At 37.3% G+C, this 23122-nt stretch overlaps 1 protein-coding gene across 2 annotated transcripts in view; it reads left to right on the top strand.

Annotated features, from left to right (window-relative positions):
- ATF6 (activating transcription factor 6) overlaps positions 1–23122 on the top strand; it is a 236733-nt gene that overhangs the window by 23020 nt on the left and 190591 nt on the right. For both annotated transcript variants that reach the window (XM_010854686.1, XM_010854685.1), the window contains exons 5-7: positions 3296–3425; positions 4028–4231; positions 10937–11157. In XM_010854686.1, the coding sequence (XP_010852988.1) occupies positions 3296–3425; positions 4028–4231; positions 10937–11157 (555 nt within the window). The remainder of the gene's footprint in view (positions 1–3295; positions 3426–4027; positions 4232–10936; positions 11158–23122) is intronic.

Genomic DNA, 23122 nt, shown 5'->3' with positions numbered 1-23122 from the left:
GGGACTCTCAAGAGTCTTCTCCAACACCACAGTTCAAAGGCATCAATTTTTCTGTGCTCAGACTTCCTTATAGTCCAACTCTCACATCCATACGTGACCACTGGAAAAACATAGCCTTGACTAGATGGACCTTTGTTGGCAAAGTAATGTCTCTGCTTTTTAATATGCTGTCTAGGTTGGTCAAAACTTTCCTTCCAAGGAGTAAGCGTCTTTTAATTTCGTGGCTCCAATCACCATCTGCAGTGATTTTGGACCCCAGAAAAATAAAGTCAGCCACTGTTTCCAGTGTTTCCGCATCTATTTGCCATGAAGTGATGGGACTGGATGCCATGACGTTAGTTTTCTGAATATTGAACTTTAAGCCAACTTTTTCACTCTCCTCTTTCACTTTCATCAAGAGGTTCTTTAGTTCTTCTTTGCTTTCTGCCATAAGGGTGGTGTCATCTGCCTGTCTGAGGTTATTGATATTTCTCCCGGCAATCTTGATTCCAGCTTGTGCTTCTTCCAGCCCAGCATTTCTCATGATGTACTCTGCATAGAAGTTAAATAAGCAGGGTGACAATATACAGCCTTGATGTACTCCTTTTCCTTATTTGGAACCAGTATGTTGTTCCATGTCCAGTTCTAACTCTTGCTTCCTGACCTGCATACAGATTTCTCAAGAGGCAGGTCAGGTAGTTTGGTAATCCCATCTCTTTAAGAATTTTCTACAGTTTATTGTGATCCACACAGTCAAAGGCTTTGGCGTAGTCAATAGATTATAGCTCATTATTTTATTTATTCTGATTCTTATGTTGTCCTGGATTTTGCCAGTGCGGGTCCCTTCACACTGACTCCTGTGTTCTGGGCTTTGACACCCTACCTCAGGCTGATGCAATGTGGATACAATCATTACCTTACTCTGACTCCCTGGGCTTGGCTGCCTGCCCTTACTTGCTTCGCTTGGACTCTGACAGTCCCGCAGGCTGCCTCTCTGTGTCCGTGCTTGTCTTGCACTGTGCCCCATCTAGTGGCTTTAGGATCAAATTATTCAGGAAGTAATAGTTTCTAAGTGACTTGTTAATATATATATTTCCTAAGGTTTTAGTTTTAATTTTCAAATCTGATCCATTTGGAGTAATCCTGGTTTATGATGTAAGATACAAATCCAAGTTTTTTTGTTTTCCTCAATGACTATCAGAAGGACTATTCCAGTACCATTTATTAAAGTTCCTTTTTTTTCTCACTGATTTCAGTTTTGTGTATGTGTTTTAAACTTACGTAAATGGTATTATATTAGATCTCTTTATTTCTTACTGTAAAAAATTAGCACAGTGTTTTTAAGACCCGTTCATATTGCTCTGTCTGCATCAGTTTGTTGAATGTAACTGCCTAACCCTTCACCTGCATCACAGTGAACATTGTCAAAGATGTCGCCTAGTAGGCCTAAGAGCTGACCTTCATATGAAGTGTTAAGGACAAATCTAGTTTTAATTTTCACTGTATAAATGAACTCGTTTTCCCAGTTGTATTGCCTTTGTAATCATCTTGTTAAAGAATATTATATGTTTCTCTGTTACTAAGGGTTTCTTTTTTGTCTCTCAGTTAAGCTTTATCATTTTCTTCATATAGATCTTATACATTCTTTAAAAATTAATTCCTAGGTATATCATAATTGCTATTACTATTATGAATGAACTATTTTTATTATATTGTCTAAGTGATTATTAGTACATTTTTATAGTGAACATTTTTTTGTTGGTTCTTAAATGTGTTCTAAGTAGATAGCACATCATCTTGCAAAACAAAGGCACTTCTGTCTCTATTTTAATATTTGTTCCTTTTATTTTAGTTTCTGCTATGTTTTGTAGAATTACAGAAAAAGCAATTATTTCTTTCTTGTCCCAACTTTAATGGCAAAGTATTAGTATTTTACCATTAAGTATGACTTCGGCTATCCAATGATACCTAGCTTTTTTTTTTAAGTGTTAAATCATCCTTCCAGTTCTTATTTTCTAGGACTTTTATGAAGAATCTTTGCAGAGTTTTATTAAATGCCTTTTAAGCATCTAAGGCCATAAAGATAATCATTTCCTCCTATATTATCTCTTACTGTCCCCCCCCCCACACACACACAAATGTATTATTATTCAATACACTATAAGGTTCATGCAGTCCTGGGTTTTGGCTACATGGTGATAGGTGTTAGGGATGGATGAATGAAGAGGTTCTCGTCCTTACCAGCATGACTGAGAGTGACCACTTCTGCCACATGCTCTTTCAGGTTATTTTAACTTTTCGTATCTGATGATTAAAAAGAAAGATTTTCTTTTAAATTTGCCTTTGGCTACCATTTGCATTTCCTTTTCAGTGAAATGATGACTCCTGTCCTTTGTTCATTTTAGGCAAATATTTTCTCTTAATATATATCTTTTAACTTTGTTTATGGCCTGTTTTTTATTATAAAATAATTATTATTCAAATCTGTTTTTTCTTCCTCTATGGCTTCTGGATTTTTGACTTAAGGGGGCCTACGTTATGCTAAGAGCAAACAAGTATTCTTTTAACTCTTCTTTCAGTGATCTTGTAGATTCTTTTGAAGATGATATGATGTATGTATGTAAATGTATATGCCTATTTATTTATTATACATAACATCTTTCTTTCTTGGAATTGAAATGCTACTTTATCCTATGTTAAGTTTCTTTATTTTAGCAAAATGAGACAGATCCACTGAATATTGAATTTTGGAAAATATTAATATTTGTATATCTCTGCATTATTAATTTACCCATTAAATAAAATAGCCCTGCTCCTTTCAGGATTTTTCTTTCAAACATTAGGGACAAAGGTAGTTTTAATAAATAGAAAAGGATGAAAATAGTAAGAATTATTTGCTTTTGAAATTCCTGTAAGTCTGAATAAGAGATGGTAGGGAAAAGATATTAGCATTTTAACTGTAAATCTATAATGATACTAAATGTTTGTATGGCTAGGAATCAAGTAAAATATAAAGTTTGTGGGAGAAAATGTAGAAGCAGATCGAATCAGTGATCGTATCTTTAATATAAGAGGGTTAAATAGACATACTTCGCTTTTAGTTATTTTTACTTTTGTATTGATGGATAATGTTGATTTATCCATCATCTCTTAGTGCTTACTGTGTAGATATAGTTGTAATATATCACACCTTTGACTTGAAATTATCTTGAAGTGTTTCTGTTTATGCATGGATCTTGCCTCTCTTTCTAAGCCATTTTCTGCTCAAGGATACTGTTCTTCTGCATGAATTTATTTGTGTTGTATTTTACTGCAGGAGGAGTTGGATTTGTCTTCTACTTCTCAGATGTCTCCTCTTTCCTTATATGGTGAAAGCTCCAACAACCCCTCCTCAGCAGAGCCACTGAAGGAAGACAAGCCCATCATTGGTCCTAAGAGCAAAACTGGTATTACTCCATCTGCTAGCTTCTGTTATTTCTATTGTAGACTGAGAGTAAGCGCCATATCTTAAAGGAAAGTGTTGGATTAAGTGTATGTTTATTAAGCTAGCTTGCTGTTTTTAAACTAGTGTACCTCTATCCTTTGTTGTGAACGTTAATGTGAAGAGGAAAGGGAAGAAATGATCTTCTTTGGTTGTCTCTGTCTTTATAGGTGAATGATGCTCTGAAATAGATTTAGGGCCCCATCTTCAGGAGAAATTTCCAAGTTTCACCTAAAGAAGTTGAATGTGAGGCCCATTTGCCTGTGGCATTTATTAACCTCATTCACCTCAATGCTTTATTCAGTGATTTTAGCTGTTTTTCTTTACTGGTTCCTGTGTCCCCTTTGCAAAGCTGTAGCTTGGTCAGAAGGGAAGACCTCAGATTGAGGACTCTTCTTCAGTCCACTAAGATAAAATTCTGTTTTTCAGTACATTAAACTATGCTTAAACTTCAGTTAAGGGTAGTCAGAGGTTAAGATAATGTGTAGAGAAAGGTGTATAATAGAATCTGCTTTCTAGGATTTGCTTAATTGCACTTCAATAATTTGTGGTTTGGTTTTTCTCCAGAAAATGGACTGACTCCAAAGAAAAAAATTCAAATAAATTCGAAACCTTCAATTCAGCCCAAGCCTTTATTACTTCCAGCAGCACCCAAGACTCAAACAAACCCCAGCGTTCCAGCAAAAACAATCATTATTCAGACACTACCAACACTTATGCCATTGGCAAAGCAGCAGCCAATTATCAGTATACATCCTGCACCTACTAAAGGTACCTGAATGGAATCTGATGTTCTGTATGTTTAATTGGAGGACTCTGAGGCATGGGTCATATGACTTGTTTTAATTCAGGGTATAATTTCTGAGCACATGTTGGGTGTGTGTGTCAAGAATGTCCTTGGCTCTGAGGAGGTTATAGAGAGATGGTTAATAGGTGGTTCCTGTCCTAACAAGGGAGGTAGCTATCCAGATCAATTATATCTAATACTTCTTTTTTCTCACAGTTTTAGTGAAAACAGCCTCTAAGGCTTGTAATTTTGTAGCGAAGAAGAAAATCTGGGAAACTTTCTTGATGCTATTGTATTCTGAGATTTTTGTATTTATGAATTTTTTTTGTTTTTAGGGAGAGGTTAGTATTTAAAATACAGTGGTCCATTTCAGGTCTAATAGGTGTGGTTTGACAATAGAATCAGACTCTTAAATCTCCGAATAGTAGGAAGCATTGTTAATAAACATGAGCTTATACAGGGCATTAAATACCTGAACCTCTGACTTTAAGCCATTAAGAATGTGTGTTTCTATATTTCATCCACTAGATGGCCTCGTATAGTTGATTCTATAAGAAGTTGAGGTCTATATTAAAAGAAGTTCAAGTCTGAGGATTTGGTACTGTTCACATATAGGAATATGTATATAGTTGTCACATATATGACCAACCTAGACAGCATATTAAAAACAGAGACATTACTTTGCCAAAAAGGTCTATCTAGTCAAAGCTGTGGTTTTTCCAGTAGTCATGTATGGATGTGAGAGTTGTACCATAAAGAAAGCTGAGCACCAAAGAATTAATGCTTTTGAACTGTGGGGTTGGAGAAGATTCTTGAGAGTCCCTTCCCTTGGACTGCAAGGAGATCCAACCAGTCCATCCTAAAGGAAATCAGTCCTGAATATTCATTGGAATATTCATTGGAAAGACTCATGCTGAAGCTGAAGTTCCAATACTTTGGCCACCTGATAAGAAGAACTGACTCTTTGGAAAAGACCCTGATGCTGGGAAAGATTGAGGGCAGGAGGAGAAGGGGATGACAGAGGATGAGATGGTTGGATGGCATCACTGACTCGATGCACATGAGTTTGAGTAAGCTCTGGGAGTTGGTGATGGACAGGGAGGCCTGGCCTGCTATAGTCCATGGGGTTGTAAAGAGTCAGACAAATGACTGAGTGCTGAACTGACTGAACATACAGGGCTCATTTGCACACAGAGCTCTCTTGGGAAGAGTATTCATCATCCTGCCTATACTGATGTGTGTACACATGGCTAAAGTGAAACTTGTGCAGCATTGTTTCCGTGGATTTATCTTATTGGCACCAAGTAAGACTAGGTATCAATGGGATATGGGTTATAAATAAATACCAGTGTTACGTTTATAACTATTTTCAGTTATAGATTTTTAGCTCATTTCTTTGAAGCATGGTTTTAGTGAGGGCAAGGTCATAAATTTGATTTCCAGGTACTCTATTAACTTTGCTCTATTCCATGGTCATAGACAGTATGGCATTGATAAAAAGAACTAGGTGAAAGACTGGATGGATCCATGAAAATTCATCAATCCCTTCCAGAAAACCCCAACCAAACAAATCTGAAATACCTGCCCTCTGAAGACAGGGTCAAAATACGGTCTTTTTCATATGAAAAATAGCAGTCCTGTCTAATGGGTATTCTTGGGACCTGTGAATGGATATCATGAACTACTTGAAATAAAATGCAAGATTTAGTGTATATTATTTGTGAATTTTTCTAGGGATAGTCTCCAAAACTTTCATCAGGATCTCAAAAGTGTACATCATCCCAAAGGCTAAGAATTTAAATGTGTGAAGAACTTTATTATAGCTTCCATAAGCTATTAAAACACATACATAAAAGGTAAAAGTTTGACATTAATATGATCAGTATGTAAAGCAAGAGGTGTTCCTAAGAATTTGCTCTTAGTAGACCACTGGCTTCTTGCCTGGAGAATCCCAGGGACGGGAAGCCTGGTGGGCTGCCATCTCTGGGGTCGCACAGAGTCAGACACGACTGTAGCGACTTGACAGCAGTAGCAGCAGACCATTGGCTGTGTTTGAATGATAGAAAATCTTACCTATAGCGAGAAGAGAAAACTTCTCTGAGCAGTTTATCAGTTTCAGAGGCCTGAATCATACACTATTCAGAACTTCAGTGCTTTCCCATTATCTGAAAACAGTATTTATTTTGGGGGGAGCATATGCTAATACAGGCCTCGTTACTATTTTTATAGTGTAATCTGGAGAGGTAATTTTGTAATAACATAACAGATTTAAATGTATAACTTCCAGTCTTACATTTATTTGATAATGGGGAGGGAAGAAGAGAAATAGGAAAGGCATTTTACAGTTAATCGATATAAGTATCAGAAGTAAGTATTTGTTATTAAAAAAGAAGTAATTTCTTTTTTTGGCTACACTGTGCGGCATGCGAGATTTTTGCTCCCACTCAGGGATCAAACCCTTGCCCCCTGCATTGGAAGTGCAGAGTCTTAACCACTGGACTACCAGGCAAGTCCTGCAAAAAAGAAGTAATTCTTACAGGATTAAGTTCAAATTGTCTGGCTTGGAATGTGAAACTCATCATGGTTTGTCTCCAGTTTAGTTTTCTAACTTTACCTTATAATAATAACTCTCCTTTCTATAAATCTTTGGTTCAACTAATTTGGCTATTGTCCGTTACATTTTCTTGTTTTTTCTAGTTTCTTGACATGCTGTTCAGTCTGCTGTAAATAACTGCTGCTTACTTCTACATCTGTGTCCTATACATTCATTAAGATTCTTATGATAGTGCAGGTGAGAGGTGTTGAAACTTAGACTATCAGTGAAGATCCAGGATAGACAGTGGAGATGTTAGAAAGTGTAGAATCACAGGGGTTGGCAGTTAGGTGATGGGAATGGAGGATGGAAAAAGGGCAAGTATCCTCTCTTGGACTTTTTGGGTAGATAGTGGTTCAAATCATTGAAATGGAGGATAAAGGTAAAATAACTTGCTCCAAGTCATCCTATTAATAGAGGCACAGTCAGAACTTGAGCCCAGATGGTCTGGCTCAGAGTCTGTGTAATTAATTACTATGCTCTATTGTCTCTAAAAGAATGCAGACAAGTGGTCCTTGATCTCACGAATTGACTATCTAATTGGAAAATTATATCAATAGTTAAATAACAGTAACTATGAAAACTAATGAATTAATTATACATGAAATACCCTTACGAAAGTTATTATACATAAAAGATCAAGTGCCAGATACCATTCTAAGTGCTTAACTGTGTCATCTTATTTAATCCTTACATCAACTCTGTGAGGATAGGTGCTTTATTATCATCTTCATTTTATAGATGAGAAAATTAATACACAGAGAAATTATTTACTCAGTCACACAGCCATACTCTTTCAAACAAAGAAGACATTCAATAAATGTTTGATACAAAGTTTGAAATCTTTGAAGATAATTGAAAACGAAGACACTGACTATCACAATCAGTGAGTCATCCATAGTCAAGTATTCAGCATTGAAACCAGCCATGGTCCATGAAGGGGGATTTGTGTGTAATGCCAAAGAGGATTTTAAGCATGCTGAAATGGATAAACAGTGTTTTGGTATGCCCTTTTTAACTGTTTGCACATGAGGAACAGTAGTAACTTATGTTCAGCTGCTAACTATTTAAGCCCTGAAACAGTTCTTTGCCTTGCGTTTTGTGATCTGGTGAGCATCTAGTACGTCAGATTTAGCAAGCCACCGTGAACACACTGTAATAGAAATGTAGTTGCTTCTCCCCATTTTGTCTTGAACCCAAACATGCCAAGACTATTTAGAGGATCTTTGATTTAGATATTAAATAATTTGAGGTTAGTTGGGCACTCTGGGATGAAAGGGCTTGATGAGCATTTTTGAAAAAAAAGAGGCATCAATGGCCTGGAAGGACTTGGAGCCACATTTGGTATGCAGACCTTGCCTTGATATTGCTTCATCTCCCTTGCTCCATGCTACAGTTCTCTTAGCAAGGAGATGGTGATAACCAGACATGAACACTACAGACTTGGATTATTTTATTATTATTATTTTTTGAATCAGTTGATTAAGAAAAGCCATCTGCATGTGTTGTCTGCCAATGCTTTAAATCTGTAATTGGAGCTAAAAGTAGGATTGTTTCCTTGAAATGATTTCACTCTTTACATTTACCACCTTCTCTGACCTTTGGAGTAATCCCCTAAATTCACTGAACATTTTAGTTTTGAGGGGTGGCTCAGAGGGTAAAGCAATGCAGAAGACCTGGGTTCGGTCCCTGGGTCAGGAAGATCCCCTGGAGAAGGAAATGGCAACCCCCTCCAGTACTCTTGCCTGGAAAATCCCATGGACAGAGAAGCCGGGTAGACTACAGTCCATGGGATCACAAAGAGTCGGACACGACTGAGTGACTTCCCCTTCACTTTATCATAATTTTTAAACTCAGGAGATGTGGAACACTGCCCCTGATAATGCTCTTTTCAAAGTATTGCTTTAAATCAGTGGTTCTCAACCTGTAGACTGTGGATCCTGGGATATGGATGGTTGAAGTGGCAGTAGCTTTTGGCTTTTTTGTAGGGTATCTGCACATCCATATTTTCTGTTGACTGGATACATAATTTGTTTCATATATCTTTGCACTGATTTTTAAAAATTTTGTGGTTATACTTAGGATAATAAATTCCAGATTCATTTCAAATCACTACTAAATTCTTACTAAACTTTTCTCATCACATATTTTCTCCATCTACAGAAACTGAAAGGACTGCTGTGATAGTCTTGGGTGACATGATGTTTTTGATATTAAAGAAGGGTCCTTAAATTCGGGGTGGGAACCTTTGGTCTGAGTTTTACATTCTTGACATACATGAGTATGTCTTTCACAGTACCAGATTAACTGTAATAGATCAGTAAGTGTTATTTAAAAAACATTTGGTGATATGCTATTTATTATTATTACTTTTGGTTTTGCAACGTTGCTTGCAGGATCTTAGTTCTCTGACCAGGGACTGAACCTATGTCCTTTTAAGTGAAAGTGCAGAGTCCTAACCACTGAACCACCAGGGAATTCTCTATTTTTATTTGAATATTTGGCTAGAGCAAGTTTATATCTGCTTATGAGTTATTACCATATTTTATATGTTTTTATTTCATAAAGTAAATTATTCCAAGGGAAAATTAGAAGATAAGAATACTTGCTGCTACTGCTACTAAGTCACTTCAGTCGTGTCCGACTCTGTGTGACCCCATAGACGTCAGCCCACCAGGCTCTCCCGCCCCTGGGATTCTCCAGGCAAGAACACTGGAGTGGGTTGCCATTTCCTTCTCCAATGCATGAAAGTGAAAAGTGAAAGTGAAGTTGCTCGGTCGTGTCCAACTCTTAGCGACCCCATGGACTGCAGCCTACCAGGCTCCTCCGTCCATGGGATTTTCCAGGCAAGAGTACTGGAGTGGGGTGCCATTGCCTTCTCTGTAAGAATACTTAGGGATCACTTATACTAAATTGTGTATATGATAAATCTGTGAAATTACTTTTAGGTCTTTCTTACTAATTTATTTACTTTTTAGGGATAAAATACTATTAATTCTAGTATAAGTATGCTTTCAAGGCCTTTTGAGACAGAAAGACTGATTTTATAGAAGTGATTTTTTTTCAAGCTAAGACATGTTCATAACAAACAGGTGTTTGAAGCATTATTTTGATTTTTAGTTTTCTTTGATCCTTTGAAATACTGAGCTGAATTTTACATGGGTCATGCATATTACACTGTCTGAAAGCATAGTATTTTTTTTCCTTCAAGAAGAGTATAAATATACAATGGGAAATTTTAGTTGCCAGTTACTTTAATACCTTTATTTTGCTGGATAGGCTCAGGCAGCTGTGGATGTTAGGTGAGGCTTTCAACGCCTTATAAAATTGGCCAGATCTGAAAGCAAACACTCAGCAGACAAATAAAAGTTTTACTAGATCAGTATTGGACTAGATCAGTATTGGGAGTTGTATGAGCCTTCTTTAGGTTATGATATTAATTTTCAGAATAGCATAATTTTAAAATAAGGTTAAATGTGAAGATTAAGAAAAGACTTGTAGACTATTTTGGTGGGTAGGGGAGTCAACATTATTTGGTTGTGTTAAATTACAGATCTCTGTTTCCCGTGTTAGCTAAGAATTTATCTCAAGTGGTTTTAACATTTTTGGTATTTGTGGACTCAGATTCTTCCGAGTATTGACTTCCTGAATCTCTGTCATATATTTTTGGTGTTGTATGTATTTCTAAATCCCATTAACTTAAAATATATGATTCCGTGCTCAGTATACAAGGTTTGTTCTTTGTAATATGATAAATACTTCTAGCATGCAAAAGTTTCAGAGGTTAATACTTAGGGAAATCTATGTATAACTTAACAGATTTAGTATTTGTTAGTTGAAAAAAAGTGTGGAAATACATTGTTAATCATAACTTCAAAGAGAATGAATTTAAAACATATTTAAATTCATTAAAAACACAGCAATGAAAGTCAGCAAGAATGTGTGCTGCTCTTGATTGTGGTTTAATTGGTGGTTTCAAATCGTTTCATGTGGTTTTACCTATTGTATCTGCAGAAGAGACCTAAGTGCTCAACAGCTTGCCTCTGCTGCAGCAGTTACGCACCCTCTGATTCCTTTTCTTTTTTCTCTACTGCAGGTCAGACCGTGGTGCTCTCCCAGCCTACCGTGGTTCAGCTCCAGGCCCCTGGAGTTCTGCCCTCTCCTCAACCAGTCCTTGCTGTTGCTGGGGCAACCACGCAGCTACCTAATCATGTGGTGAATGTGGTACCAGCCCCTGTGGCAAACAGCCCAGCAAATGGGAAACTTTCTGTGACCAAACCTGTCCTACAAAGTACGATGAAAAATGTGGGTTCCGATGTAAGTTTTGAAGTTGAATGCTTTTTTTAAATGCCTGATTTTAAAAATGAGAACAAAAAAAGGACACTATTTTTGTTTTTTAAAGTTTGTTATATTGTGTCAAATGTGCTGAAATTGCACATCCAGTGGAAAATTAAGGTAAGGCTTATTTTGTTAGAATCTAAGTGAAAAGGTTTTAAAAAGTCCAAAGTGGTTTGACTAAGAGAGGTGTGCATACCTTCCTCTTCTTTAATTCCTTCTTTTGAACCTTTTCATCGCAATACTTCAGACTGTCACCCCCAACTCAATCATAAAATACTAGTATTTTACAGGATTCTTTCATGTTTCCTGATTGAAATGTTTTTGGCAACGCCCCAGATAAGTCTGTAGACTTCTTTTTGGTCAGAGTTTATATTTAGCTTCTCTCTTAACTTACTGTAGAGTTTTCACCACTGCCTAATGATGACTTGCTACTCTTAGGAATTCTGTTTCTTAATGATTATTTAGTTTTTTCCCATCTTTGCAAACCTTCAGAGTTTCTGTTATAGGGACTTTCTGTAATTTATAAATCACAGAAAGTTTCCCAAGATCTGTCACAGCCTAAAACCAGTTACAGTATTTGCCAGCTAACTCTTGCTTTCTTTAAAAGTGATACAAAATACCTTATGTTATGTGTTAAACAGTAATTGAACATCACGGGCCTGAAGTTCAATGAAAGTTAAAATCAAGTAATTAGTCTGAAAGTGGATTCTCTAAAATCATGACTGGGAAAGCAAAACAAACCCTGTATCTTTTTTTAAAATAAAAGTGGATATTACCTTTTCTTTAGGTATTGCAAAGTATTTTTAAAATCCTGTGAGTTATGTAACATTGTATATCATACTATTGACAGATCTGTCTACTAGAATTTATTAACTAGCATTTCAGTAGCCATTTCATTGTAGAATTGCTCTACTGTTGCATAAACACAGCCAAGTAATCTCCATCAGCAATATTGTAAAGACCCATAACAAAAGAATATTATCTACTGGAGTAGAACACCGAAATTCTACAGCAATTCCCACAGTTTATATAGGAATTGTGAACAGCGTGTGCCAAGACATGAAGGAGGAACAGTAGTGTTACATGAGAATAGACACATGGTACAGGATTGAGCTCGACTGTTACGTTAGTCTGAGTACTGAAAAAGGTAAGCACACAGTGCTGTAGCTTAAGACACTAATGCATAGAATGTGTTTCGGTTGAAGATGAAACGAAGTGAAGCTGAGACTTGTTTTAAGATACTCTATGTGGAGGTGATGAGCACAGAACAGAGGAAACGTGATTAGCAAAAAAATGTTGGTACTCATTGAGGGTGGGTGTGTAGTCTTTCTTTCCTTTCTGTGTTTGAGAAGTTTTCTACAATAAGTAAATGAACAATGATACCAAAAATCTAAAAAATATTTCATGATATTTTCAACTAAAAATCATACATCCAACTTTTCAATTAAAAAGTTTTTCACAGGAGAATGAAGTTCACAGGGAAATTCTATATCATTTCTGGTGATTTGTCTGTCCAAATTATGTTTCTTCTTGACTAAGTTTTGGCAGGCCGTATGTTTCTAGAAACTTGTGTGGTTCTAGGTGGTCCAGTTTGTTGGCATATAACTGTTTGTAGTATCCTCTTATGATTTTTTGTGTTTCTGTGGTTCCACTTGTTATTTCTCCTCTTTCATTTCTTACTTTGTCTATCTGAGTTCTCTTTGTTTTCCTCTAGGTGGGAGTGGTCAGAGGCTTGTTGGTTTATCTTTTCAGAAGACCAGCTCTTGTTTTATTGATCTTTTCTGTTGTTTTTGGATCTTTATTTTATATATTTCCTCTCTGATTTTATTATCTCCTTCGTTTTGCTGACTTTGGGTTTTGTCTGTTCTTTTTTTCCTAATTCTTTTAGGTGTCAGGTTAGGTTATCTGAGATTTTTCTTGTGTCTTGAGGAAGGCCTGTATGGCTATGAACTTCCCTTTTCGCACTGTTCTTGCTACATCCCATGGGTTTTAGGAAGCTGTGTTTTCATCTTCACTTGTCTTGAGGGACTTGCTGGTTTCCTCTTTGGTTTCATTGCTGACCCGTTGTTTGTTCAGTGGCTTGTTGTTTGGTTCTTTCCCCGTTTTTCTTACTGTGGTTGATTTCTAGTTTCACACTGTTGTGATCAGAAAAGATGCTTAAAATAATTTCTATTCTGAACAAGGATTTTGAAAATGACCGCTTAAAATTTTCTTTTAATACTTTTTAAATTGTGAATTTGAATATTTTTTCTATAATACTCACAAATAAAACTTGCAATAGAAAATATTCAAAGTTGTCTATAAGTAATTTGTTTAGACATTAAAAATATGTATTTTGAAATATTTTAGTCATGAAAAAGATAATGGCTAGTTAGAAATTTAAAAAATATTGATGTATATGACATCTATATATTTTTTGATTACCAACATTTTTGATTACCAATCATACCTCAGTGAGTACCAACATTTTTTGCTAATCATGTTTCCTCTGTTCTGTGCTCATCAGCTCCACATAGAGTATTTTAAAGCAAATCTCAGCTTCACATCATTTCGTCTTCAATTGAAACACATACTATACATTAGTATCTATTATGCCACAGCACTGTGTGCTTACCTTTTTTAGTACTCAAAATAAACTAACATAATAGTCAAGCTTAATCCTGTACTATATATCTATTTTCATGTAACACTACTGTTCCTCCTTCATGTCTTGGCACACACTGTTTTCAGTGTTAAAAAATCTTAGCATATTTTAGTATACATTCATAGAATTATAACATTCAATCATGGGATGGTCCAGAGGAGTGTAGCTAGGGTGGGGAGACGGTCTAGAAACCATGTCATGGGGAGAAGAATGGTTTAAGGGTTGGTATGATTCAGTCAGCTAAAGAAAAGAAGACTGAAAGTAGAGCCATCTTCTAGAAAATGAAGGTTGTCATGTGGAAAATAGGATAACTGTTCTGGGTTATTCCAGAGGACTCATCTAGAACAGGTGCAGGTAAGTTACAGAAAGTAAAAGTCAAAGTCGCCCAGTCTGTCCAACTCTTTGCCATCCCATGGGTGTACACTCCATGGGATTCTCCAGGCCAGAATACTGGAGTGGGTAGCCAGCCGTTCCTTTATCTTCCCAGCCTAAAGGATCAAACCCAGGTCTCCCACGTTGCAGGTGGAGTCTTTACCAGCTGAGCCACCAAGGAAGCCAAAGAATACTTGAGTGGGTAGCCGATCCCTTCTTCAGTGAATCCTCCCGACCCAGGAATCAAACAGGGGTCTCCTGCATTGCAGGCCGATTCTTTACCAGCTGAGCTACAAGGGAAGCCCAAGTTATACAAAAATTTCTTCTAAGAGTCTTTGATGCAGTAATTCTATTTAAAAACAAGAAGAGATCATTGTTTTTCTTCTAGGCTTAATATCTGAATAATGAGCATCTTAATGGTGGCAGTCATCATTGTATGTCACTGACACACATGCTGTAATCTTTATAAACATTTCAGTTAATTATTTGTCAGTCTGTTAGCCAGACATCCTTTAGAAGTTCTTTGATGTGAAAGACTATGTCTGTTTTGGTTTTAAACTCTTGGAGTCCTTTGTAAATTTGGTGAATAATGCAGTCAACATTGAAGAACTGGGGGATGTGTGAGATGAGAAAGTATAGAATCAACAAGTATTATTAGCTTTTTTTTTAAGCAATAATTATTGACTAGCATTCTTATTATTTTTCAAAATTCAGAATTGACAGTGTTATATAAGAAAGATTCAAGTACTGTATGTCTGGTGCAAGAGACGTAAAGATGATTAGAATACATTTTCCAATCAACCTGCATTGAGATTTTTGTGCTCGTTTCTTCTTGACTAGCACATCAGGGAGTGAGCCAAACCTTTTCAGTATGAGTTTTCTGTTAGAGGTTTTGACTTAATGTTTATTTCAAGTAAAGAAACATCAGTCTGTCCTCTATCAGCTGGCCAAGCCATTCAGGAACCCAGGATAAATCTGTTCCAGAAGGAGCTGCAGAAAACTTTGATCTGCTCACATATGTAGTCTCCTGTGACCTCAACAGTGTGTGTGTTTGTTAGACTCAAGTCCTATTAAATTAGGATAAATTTGAATTAGTATAACCCCGATTCAAAATGGCCAAAATGAAAACTTTTACAGCAAGCGTTTTTTTGTGTGTTTTTAAACCACAAAATGTGGTGGAAAAGTTGTAATTCGGAACCAAAAAAAAGTGTATCAGTTTTTTGTGGCTTTGTATTGCTGACATGGCTTCTTTTTTTTACCTTTTTTGTTCTTTTCCTTTGGCTGGTTTCACTCTCCAGAGGTCTGCTCCTGCCATAAAGTAGCATTTTTAGCATACCATATTCTGCAAACTACATTAAGTGCCACATTTTCTGTTATGAAACAGTTTGCCTGGTTCAAATTATAATCTCACTCTTCCTGCCTTTTGCTGGTAAATCTGTTCTGTTTAACTCTTGGAAACCTCACCTAAGTCTTCAAGAAATATGGTTGGTTTTTGGCTCAGATCCTGATGGAAAAAATGAACATGGTCTCTCATTTCAGTGTAGAAATTCTCTCAAGCAGTTTCTTAGTAAATGGTAATCTTGGAACTACAAAGATGCCTTCATGGGAGAACATGCTTATCTTTCTTTAAAGTGCTATTGAATGTTGCCAAACATCAAACCAAGGGCTTGGAAACAGCAATCTGTTTAAATCTGCATTGAACACTTCCACTTACCCATTATAATTCCATAAAGTTCACAAGACTTTATGGTCCTAGTTTTAAGGCTACGGAGCTACAACATTGTTCTGGTTACTGGGACAACAGAACAGAAAAAAAAGAGGGGTGAAATTCTATTCTAAATGTCGCAAGTGGGTCAAGGTGGAGCAAAAACCCTTAATAGAAATCAGTTGGTGGATACAATGGAAAGAAAATTATCAGAAACAAGGTCAGAACTTGAAATAACATCAGATGGGAGACTGATGAAGGGGTACAGGCTATACTGACAGGAGGCCGCAGGTCTTCTCTCAGCCCACTGAGAGAAGCGAATGGTCTTCTCTCCATTCGCTCCACTGAGGGTCTTCCAAACCCCTTATTACTTTGGATCCTCTGTCTTGTTCTTTACTTAGTGACCTTGACTCCTTCCATCCCAGCCCTTCCCTTTGGGAGTCCCTGTCCTGGGTCACTAGAGCCATCATGAGAAGGTGGGTGCTGGGGATCCTTTTCAGTGGCCTTGGGTGTGAGAATGGTGTGGAGGGGATTCCCCTGGCATACATACCAAATTGAAACTTTGTGTTTCTTTCTGTGGGGACAGTGTTACATAGTTAAGTTCAAGAATTCAGGTATTGTTAGTATTGTCAGCATGGGGGTGATGTGATACTGGCCCAGATGATGCTGTACACACAGTGTTCCTTTATTGCAGTGGCGGAATGCTGAAGTTGGGAATTGACTACATTTACAGCAAGCAGTAAGCAAGCCTCCTCATTGTCCAGAGGGAGATGTTATCTCATCTCTCAAGGTCAACCCTGAGAAATGGCCTGGGTAAAGAGTGGTCAGGGCTTTGTATTCTTGTCATACCCAGGAGGATGTGTAGTAGCAGGACTCACAGGGTACCCCCTAAAGGAGTAGCTTCCAAGAAAAGTATGAATCTAAAACAATCTGTTTACAATGCAAAGCAGTGCAGAGAAACTTAGAAAGATGGAGAGTGTCTGTGTTCTGTTTCAGAAAAAAAAAGTGAACTACTGAAGATGCTTATTTTGTCTGTAAACCCACAAATAGATACTGTTAGGTCAAAGTGTGAGCTGAATAACCTTGAATTGTGTGACTACCTTAGACCTAAAAAGATAAATAGTGAATAAATAATGAACTTTTTAGTAACTAAATTCTTAAGCAACAGAGACATTGAGATCATGATATTTCTTTAGGCTATAAAGTAGAGGAATCCATCAGAACAAATTCAACAGGAAGATTTAGAGATCTGAAAAGCTATCCAGATTCTAGTAAAGAAATTACTTCTGTGCTGACTACTTTTTGGCTTTGCTGCTACCAGACACTGTGCACGTAAAAGAAAAACATGCTTCGTTAAAATATTTGCAGTTCCTCTTTAGATGGAGATTTGGGGCTCCTAAAAATTTATCCTGAATAAAGACTTTGGCAAGTAATCTCTTCTGTGGTTACAGTAGCTTTGGAATGAGAAGTGAACAAAAATTTTTTTTCCCTGATGTGTTGCATTAGGTTAGATTTATGTCACGGCAACTTTAACATTCTTTATTCTTTATTTCTCAGTTTAGCATCTTGATAAGGTTAATAAATAATTATTTTTAGAGGGATGCTGGTTTATATCTTAATAAATAATTAAATGCTTCTGTCCTTTCTCTGATTTCTCTTCCTATAAACTACCCCTGGAGACTCATTCCTAGGAAGACAGTCCTCCCATGACCTAGATGCTTTCTAGCTGTTTTGTTTCCCTGCTCAGAAGCAATCATTGTTACCAGTTTTTTGTGCATTCTTTCTGAGATAGTTCTTTAGTATATAAGAGTATATCTTTTTACCTATTTACCTGTTTTATGGAAATGGTAACATACTATAAACACTCTCCTGCATGTCACTCTTTTCAATATATCTTAGAGATTTTTTGACAGCAGTACATAAAAAGTTTTCTTATTATTTTAATAGGTGCATTGTAGTCTTATCTCATACAGCTGTCATAATCATTTAAGAGTTTTGTGGATTTTTTTTTCTTTGTAAACATTCCTCCATTGAATAACTTGGTACTTACTTCAGTTTGTTCATATGAAAGTGTATCTGTAGGAGAAATTCTTGGAACTGAAACTAGAGCGTCAGAAGCTAGGTAGCTTTTCACCTTAGGGGTAGTTGTAATTTGTCACAGGGTTTCTTAATGGTACCCATCGATAGGTTTCAGTGTTTCCATAAACAAGTTCCCTTTTCTTCACCTCACTCTGTTCCCTGCATAATTGCTTGTAATACTTTGTATGCATGTACATTTGTCTGGAAAGAGGGTCCTTAGCTTCTGCCTTCCATGGCCTTTTGAGGTGAATGAAAGTCCTTGTTTGCTTGGGGTTTTTTAATAGCTTAGTTGGGCTAAAATTCATATACTATGGAGTTTACCTTTTTATTTTAAAAAACTGTTTATTTTCTTTGGCTTTGCTGGGTCTCCGTGGCTGTGCACAGGCTTTCTCTAGTTGCAGCGAGGGGGGGCTACTCTCTCGTGGCAGAGCGTGAGCTTCCGACTGTGGCGGCTTCTCTTGTTGCAGAGCGCGGGCTCTGGGGTGCTTGGGCTTCAGTGGTTGTGGCACGCGGGTGTGGTTGCCCTGCCGCATGTGAAATCCTACTGGACCAAGGATCAAACTTGTGTCTCCTGCATTGGCAGGTGGATTCTTAGCCACTGGACCACCAGGGAAGTCGGAGTTTACCCTTTTAAAGTGCACTGTTTAGTGATTGCTTAGTATATTCTCAGAGTTATGCAACTGTTACTGATGTTTAATTCTAGGATATTTCATCACCTAAAAAGAAACTCCATTCCTGTTAGCAGTCATTCCTCATCTGCCATCCTCTTCAACCCTTGGCAGCTACTTCCTAATCTGCTTTCTGTATAAGGAAAAGTGAAAGTTTCTCAGTTGTGTCTGACTCTTTGTGACTCCATGGACTGTACTGTCCATGGAATTCTCCAGGCCAGAATACTGGAGTGGGTAGCCTTTCCCTTCTCCAGGGGAACTTCCCAACCCAGGGATTGAACCCAGGTCTCCCACATTGCAAGTGGATTCTTTACCAGCCACAAGGGAATCCCAAGAATACTGGAGTGGGTAGCCTATCCTTTCTCCAGCGGATCTTCCTGACCCAGAAATTGGACCAGGGTCTCCTGCACTGCAGGTAGATTCTATACAAACTGAGTTAAGCCTGCTTTCTGTATGGAGTTGCCTATCCTGGACATTTCATGTCAGTAGAATTATACATGATATAGCTTTTGTGTATGACTTCTTTCGTTTAGCACAATATTTTTCAAGATGTATTTATGTGGTATATTTCAATGTTTTCTCCTTTTTTTGGCCAAATAATAGTCCATTTTTCAGATATACCACATTTGGGTTATCCATCCATCAGTTGATGGACATTTGGGTGGTCTCCACTTTTAGGCTACTAGGAATAATGCTGCTTTGAAAATTCATGTGCAAGTTTGTGTAGTCTTTTAAAAGCAATTTTTAGTATATAAAGAGTGTTTACAAATCAGAAAGATGCAAGTTAACCCAACAACCAAATGGACAAAATAAGTGAATAGATAATTTACAAAGAAAAATGACAAATTATTTCAATGAAAGTATCATTGGCTATATAGTCCTGAAGGTGTGTATTCTTCAGAACATCACTGTTCTACAAATGTGTGAAAGAATATTAATTGTTAACAGGAGAGAACTTTTGACTGGTTAAAGGTGGTTAACAAATAATACTCAAAGATTAAACCTGTTATGGTTAACATTTTCTGTGGCTCTTACCACCCTTGATTATGAGTTTTAAAGGAAAGTTCTTTTTGCTTTTCCTATAACTCCTTAGTGTTATGTCTGTACTGCAGTCTTATGTGTGTGTGTGCATGTGTGTGGACATGTGTACAGACCTTGCATATGGTAATAATTTCAAATTTTAAAAAGTTGTGAAAGCAAAACTAGTGCAGAGAACACCATGTACCTTTACCTGGATTCACCTGTTGTTAACATTTTACCACATTTGCTTTATCAGTTAGTTTTATTTATCTGCCTGTCTAACCATCTGCATATATATATATATACACACATATATACATTTTTTTCCTGAACTATTTTACAGTAAGTTACATACCTTATAGTTCTTTACCCTTAAATATGTCAGTGTGTATTTCCTCAGAATAGGGATATTCTCTTACCCTTTGTAAAATACTTTTTTCAGCTGTCAGTATGACAGTTTTATCGCTTGAGTTTTTCCCCCTCCAGTGTAGGATCCCTGTAGGGTCAGCTACTGCACTGAGATGTCATGTCTCTTTGACTTCTTTCAGTCTGGAGCATTCCCATAGCCTTTGTCTTTTTGACGCTTCTGAGAAGTTCAGCTCTTCTCTAATATAGTTTTGATAAGTACTTCACATTTATTTTCACATAGTCCTATTTGATTCTCTCAAAATCCTTGTAAAGCAGGCTTTGTTCCCATTTTACCATTGAATGAATCAGTTGGTTGAATATTTCAGTCAAGGCCATGTTACTTAGATGGCTGATATTGATGAAGTGGTATATACCAGACTCTTTGTTGTAAGTGCATAAAACCTCCTAATGGCCTTCTCAGGCAAATGAGAGTCCTGATAAATACAGAATAAGGAGCAGACTGAGGGATCTTGGGAGGAGAGTGAATTAGATTTTTATTCTTAGGCCCTGGTTTTCTGCTTTTGTATGAATTAAATGGGATTTCCAGATTTTGTCTGTTTTTGTTTTAATCTGATATTTAATATTTGAAATCTATAAAAATAAGAGCTGGAATGAAGGCAGATATTTGCAATATTACTTTAGTTGAACAGTTTATCAGAGTATCTCTGAGGCACATTGTTGATGGAATTAAGAATATGTGTTTCCTCACCCAGTTTATTCATAGCTGCAGGATATTTCTTTTTAGTGAAACTTATAGCTTCAGTTCAGTTCAGTTGCTCAGTTGTGTCTGACTCTTTGTGACCCCATGAATCGCAACACGCCAGGCCTCCCTGTCCATCACCAACTCCCGGAGTTCACTCAAACTCACGTCCATTGAGTCAGTGATGCCATCCAGCCATCTCATCCTCTGTCGTCCCCTTCTCCTCCTGCACCCAATCCCTCCCAGCATCAGGGTCTTTTCCAATGAGTCATCTCTTTGCGTGAGGTGGCCAAAGTATTGGAGTTTCAGCTTTAGCATCATTCGTTCCAATGAACACCCAGGACTGATCTCCTTTAGGATGGACTGGTTGGATCTCCTTGCAGTCCAAGGGACTCTCACGAGTCTTCTCCAACATCACAGTTCAAAAGCATCAATTCTTCGGCGCTCAGCTTTCTTCACAGTCCAACTCTCACATCCATACATGACCACAGCGAAAACCCTAGCCTTGACTAGACGGACCTTTGTTGGCAAAGTAATGTCTCTGCTTTTTTAATATGCTATCGAGGTTGGTCATAACTTTCTTTCCAAGGAGTAAGCATCTTTTAATTTCATGGCTGCAGTCACTATCTGCAGTGATTTTGGAGCCCAACATATAGCTTAGTGGTAAAAAATCTGCCTGCATTGCAGGAGCCACAGGAGACATGAGTTTGATCCCTGGGTCTGCAAGATCCCATGGAGGAGGAACTGGCAACCCACGGTGGTATTCTTGCCTGGAGAATCCCATGAATAGAGGAGCGTGGTGGGTGACAGTCTATGGGGTGGCAAAGAGTTGGATACGACTGGAGCAACTTAGCACAGCATGGCATGTGTGTGGTACATTACAGTTTACAGACAACCTTCATGTCCATTAAATTTGATCCTCACCTCCATCATATGACCTGCGATAGTGGAGTTAGAATTCAGACCTTGGCCTTCCCTCAGTTCAGCACTGTGGTCTTTGCTCTGCTCTGTCAACGAGGCTTACAAGGCAGCCCTGATGCAGTGCCAACTTCAAATTATCCGTATCTTGAAACTTGCTGTTCCCTTTTCTCTCTCTCTACAAATGTATTCTCTTAATTAAGAAAAAAATTCAAGCAGATGGTTTTAAGGTTTGTGAGACAAAGTATAAAGATTGACTTTATTTGAACAGTCTGGAATCAGATAAAACAGCAAAGTTAATAGCATCCATATTTTATGATACAGTAGTCATTATTGTGCTACATGGTAATTAAGCACACGTGTTTAACATTGGTACTAGAACCATTTTGTTTTTGGATTGGATGAGACCTTTAGAGGATTAAAGTGTCATTTTCCAGTAGGTGAAGTTTATTTCTTTTTTATTTAATTGAATAAAGTTTTGTTTGATATAATGAAGAGGTTAATTAGCGACAGTGTTCGCTTTATACATCAGTGTAGAGAGAAAAACTCAGCAAAATGAGAATTAGAACTGATAGATGTATAGTAGCCTAGTGGTTCATTCACCTGTATGTTACCCGTACTTGATCTGTCTTGAGCTTGTGTGAGATGCTGGGATGTATTTCTTAGCCGTAAAATATTTTAATATCTTTATAGCCATTCAGGACTTCGAAGCTCATTTTTTAGCAACGTCATGGAATCAAGGGTCTATATAGTCTATTTATTTGTAAGAAGAACATGTCTTGTAGTGTTTATCAGTAACTTAAAATGAAACATAATGCAAAGAGACTTAGGATTTTGACTCTTAAATTGATCCAACCTTCAAAAAGTATTTGTCCATTTGTGAAAGTTCTCCTTTTATGAGAGTCTTTCTTTTTTTTAAAATTTTATTATTATTTTTTAATATAAATTTATTTTAATTGGAGGCTAATTACTTTACAGTACTCTAGTGGTTTTGCCGTGCATTGACATGAATCCGTACATGTGTTCCCCATCCTGACCCTCCCTCCCACCTCCCTCCCCATACCATCCCTCTGGGTCTCCTCAGTGCACCAGCCCCGAGCACCCTGTATCATGCGTCGAACCTGGACTGGCGATCCATTTCACATATGATAATATACATGTTTCAATGCCATTCTCCCAAATCATCCCACCCTCGCCCTCTCACACAGAGTCCAAAAGACTGTGCTTTACATCTGGGTCTCCTTTGCTGTCTCTCATATAGGGTTATTGTTACCATCTTTCTAAATTCCATATATATGCGTTAGTATACTGTATTGGTGTTTTTCTTTCTGACTTGCTTCATTCTGTATAATAGGTTCCAGTTTCATCCACCTCATTAGAACTGATTCGAATGTATTCTTTTTAATGAGGTGGATGAAACAGATCGGAAG

The sequence above is a fragment of the Bison bison genome, unplaced genomic scaffold (assembly GCF_000754665.1).
Source record: "Bison bison bison isolate TAMUID 2011002044 unplaced genomic scaffold, Bison_UMD1.0 scf7180017864346, whole genome shotgun sequence".
NCBI lineage: Eukaryota > Metazoa > Chordata > Mammalia > Artiodactyla > Bovidae > Bison > Bison bison.
This window is presented reverse-complemented; position numbering and strand designations above follow the sequence as displayed.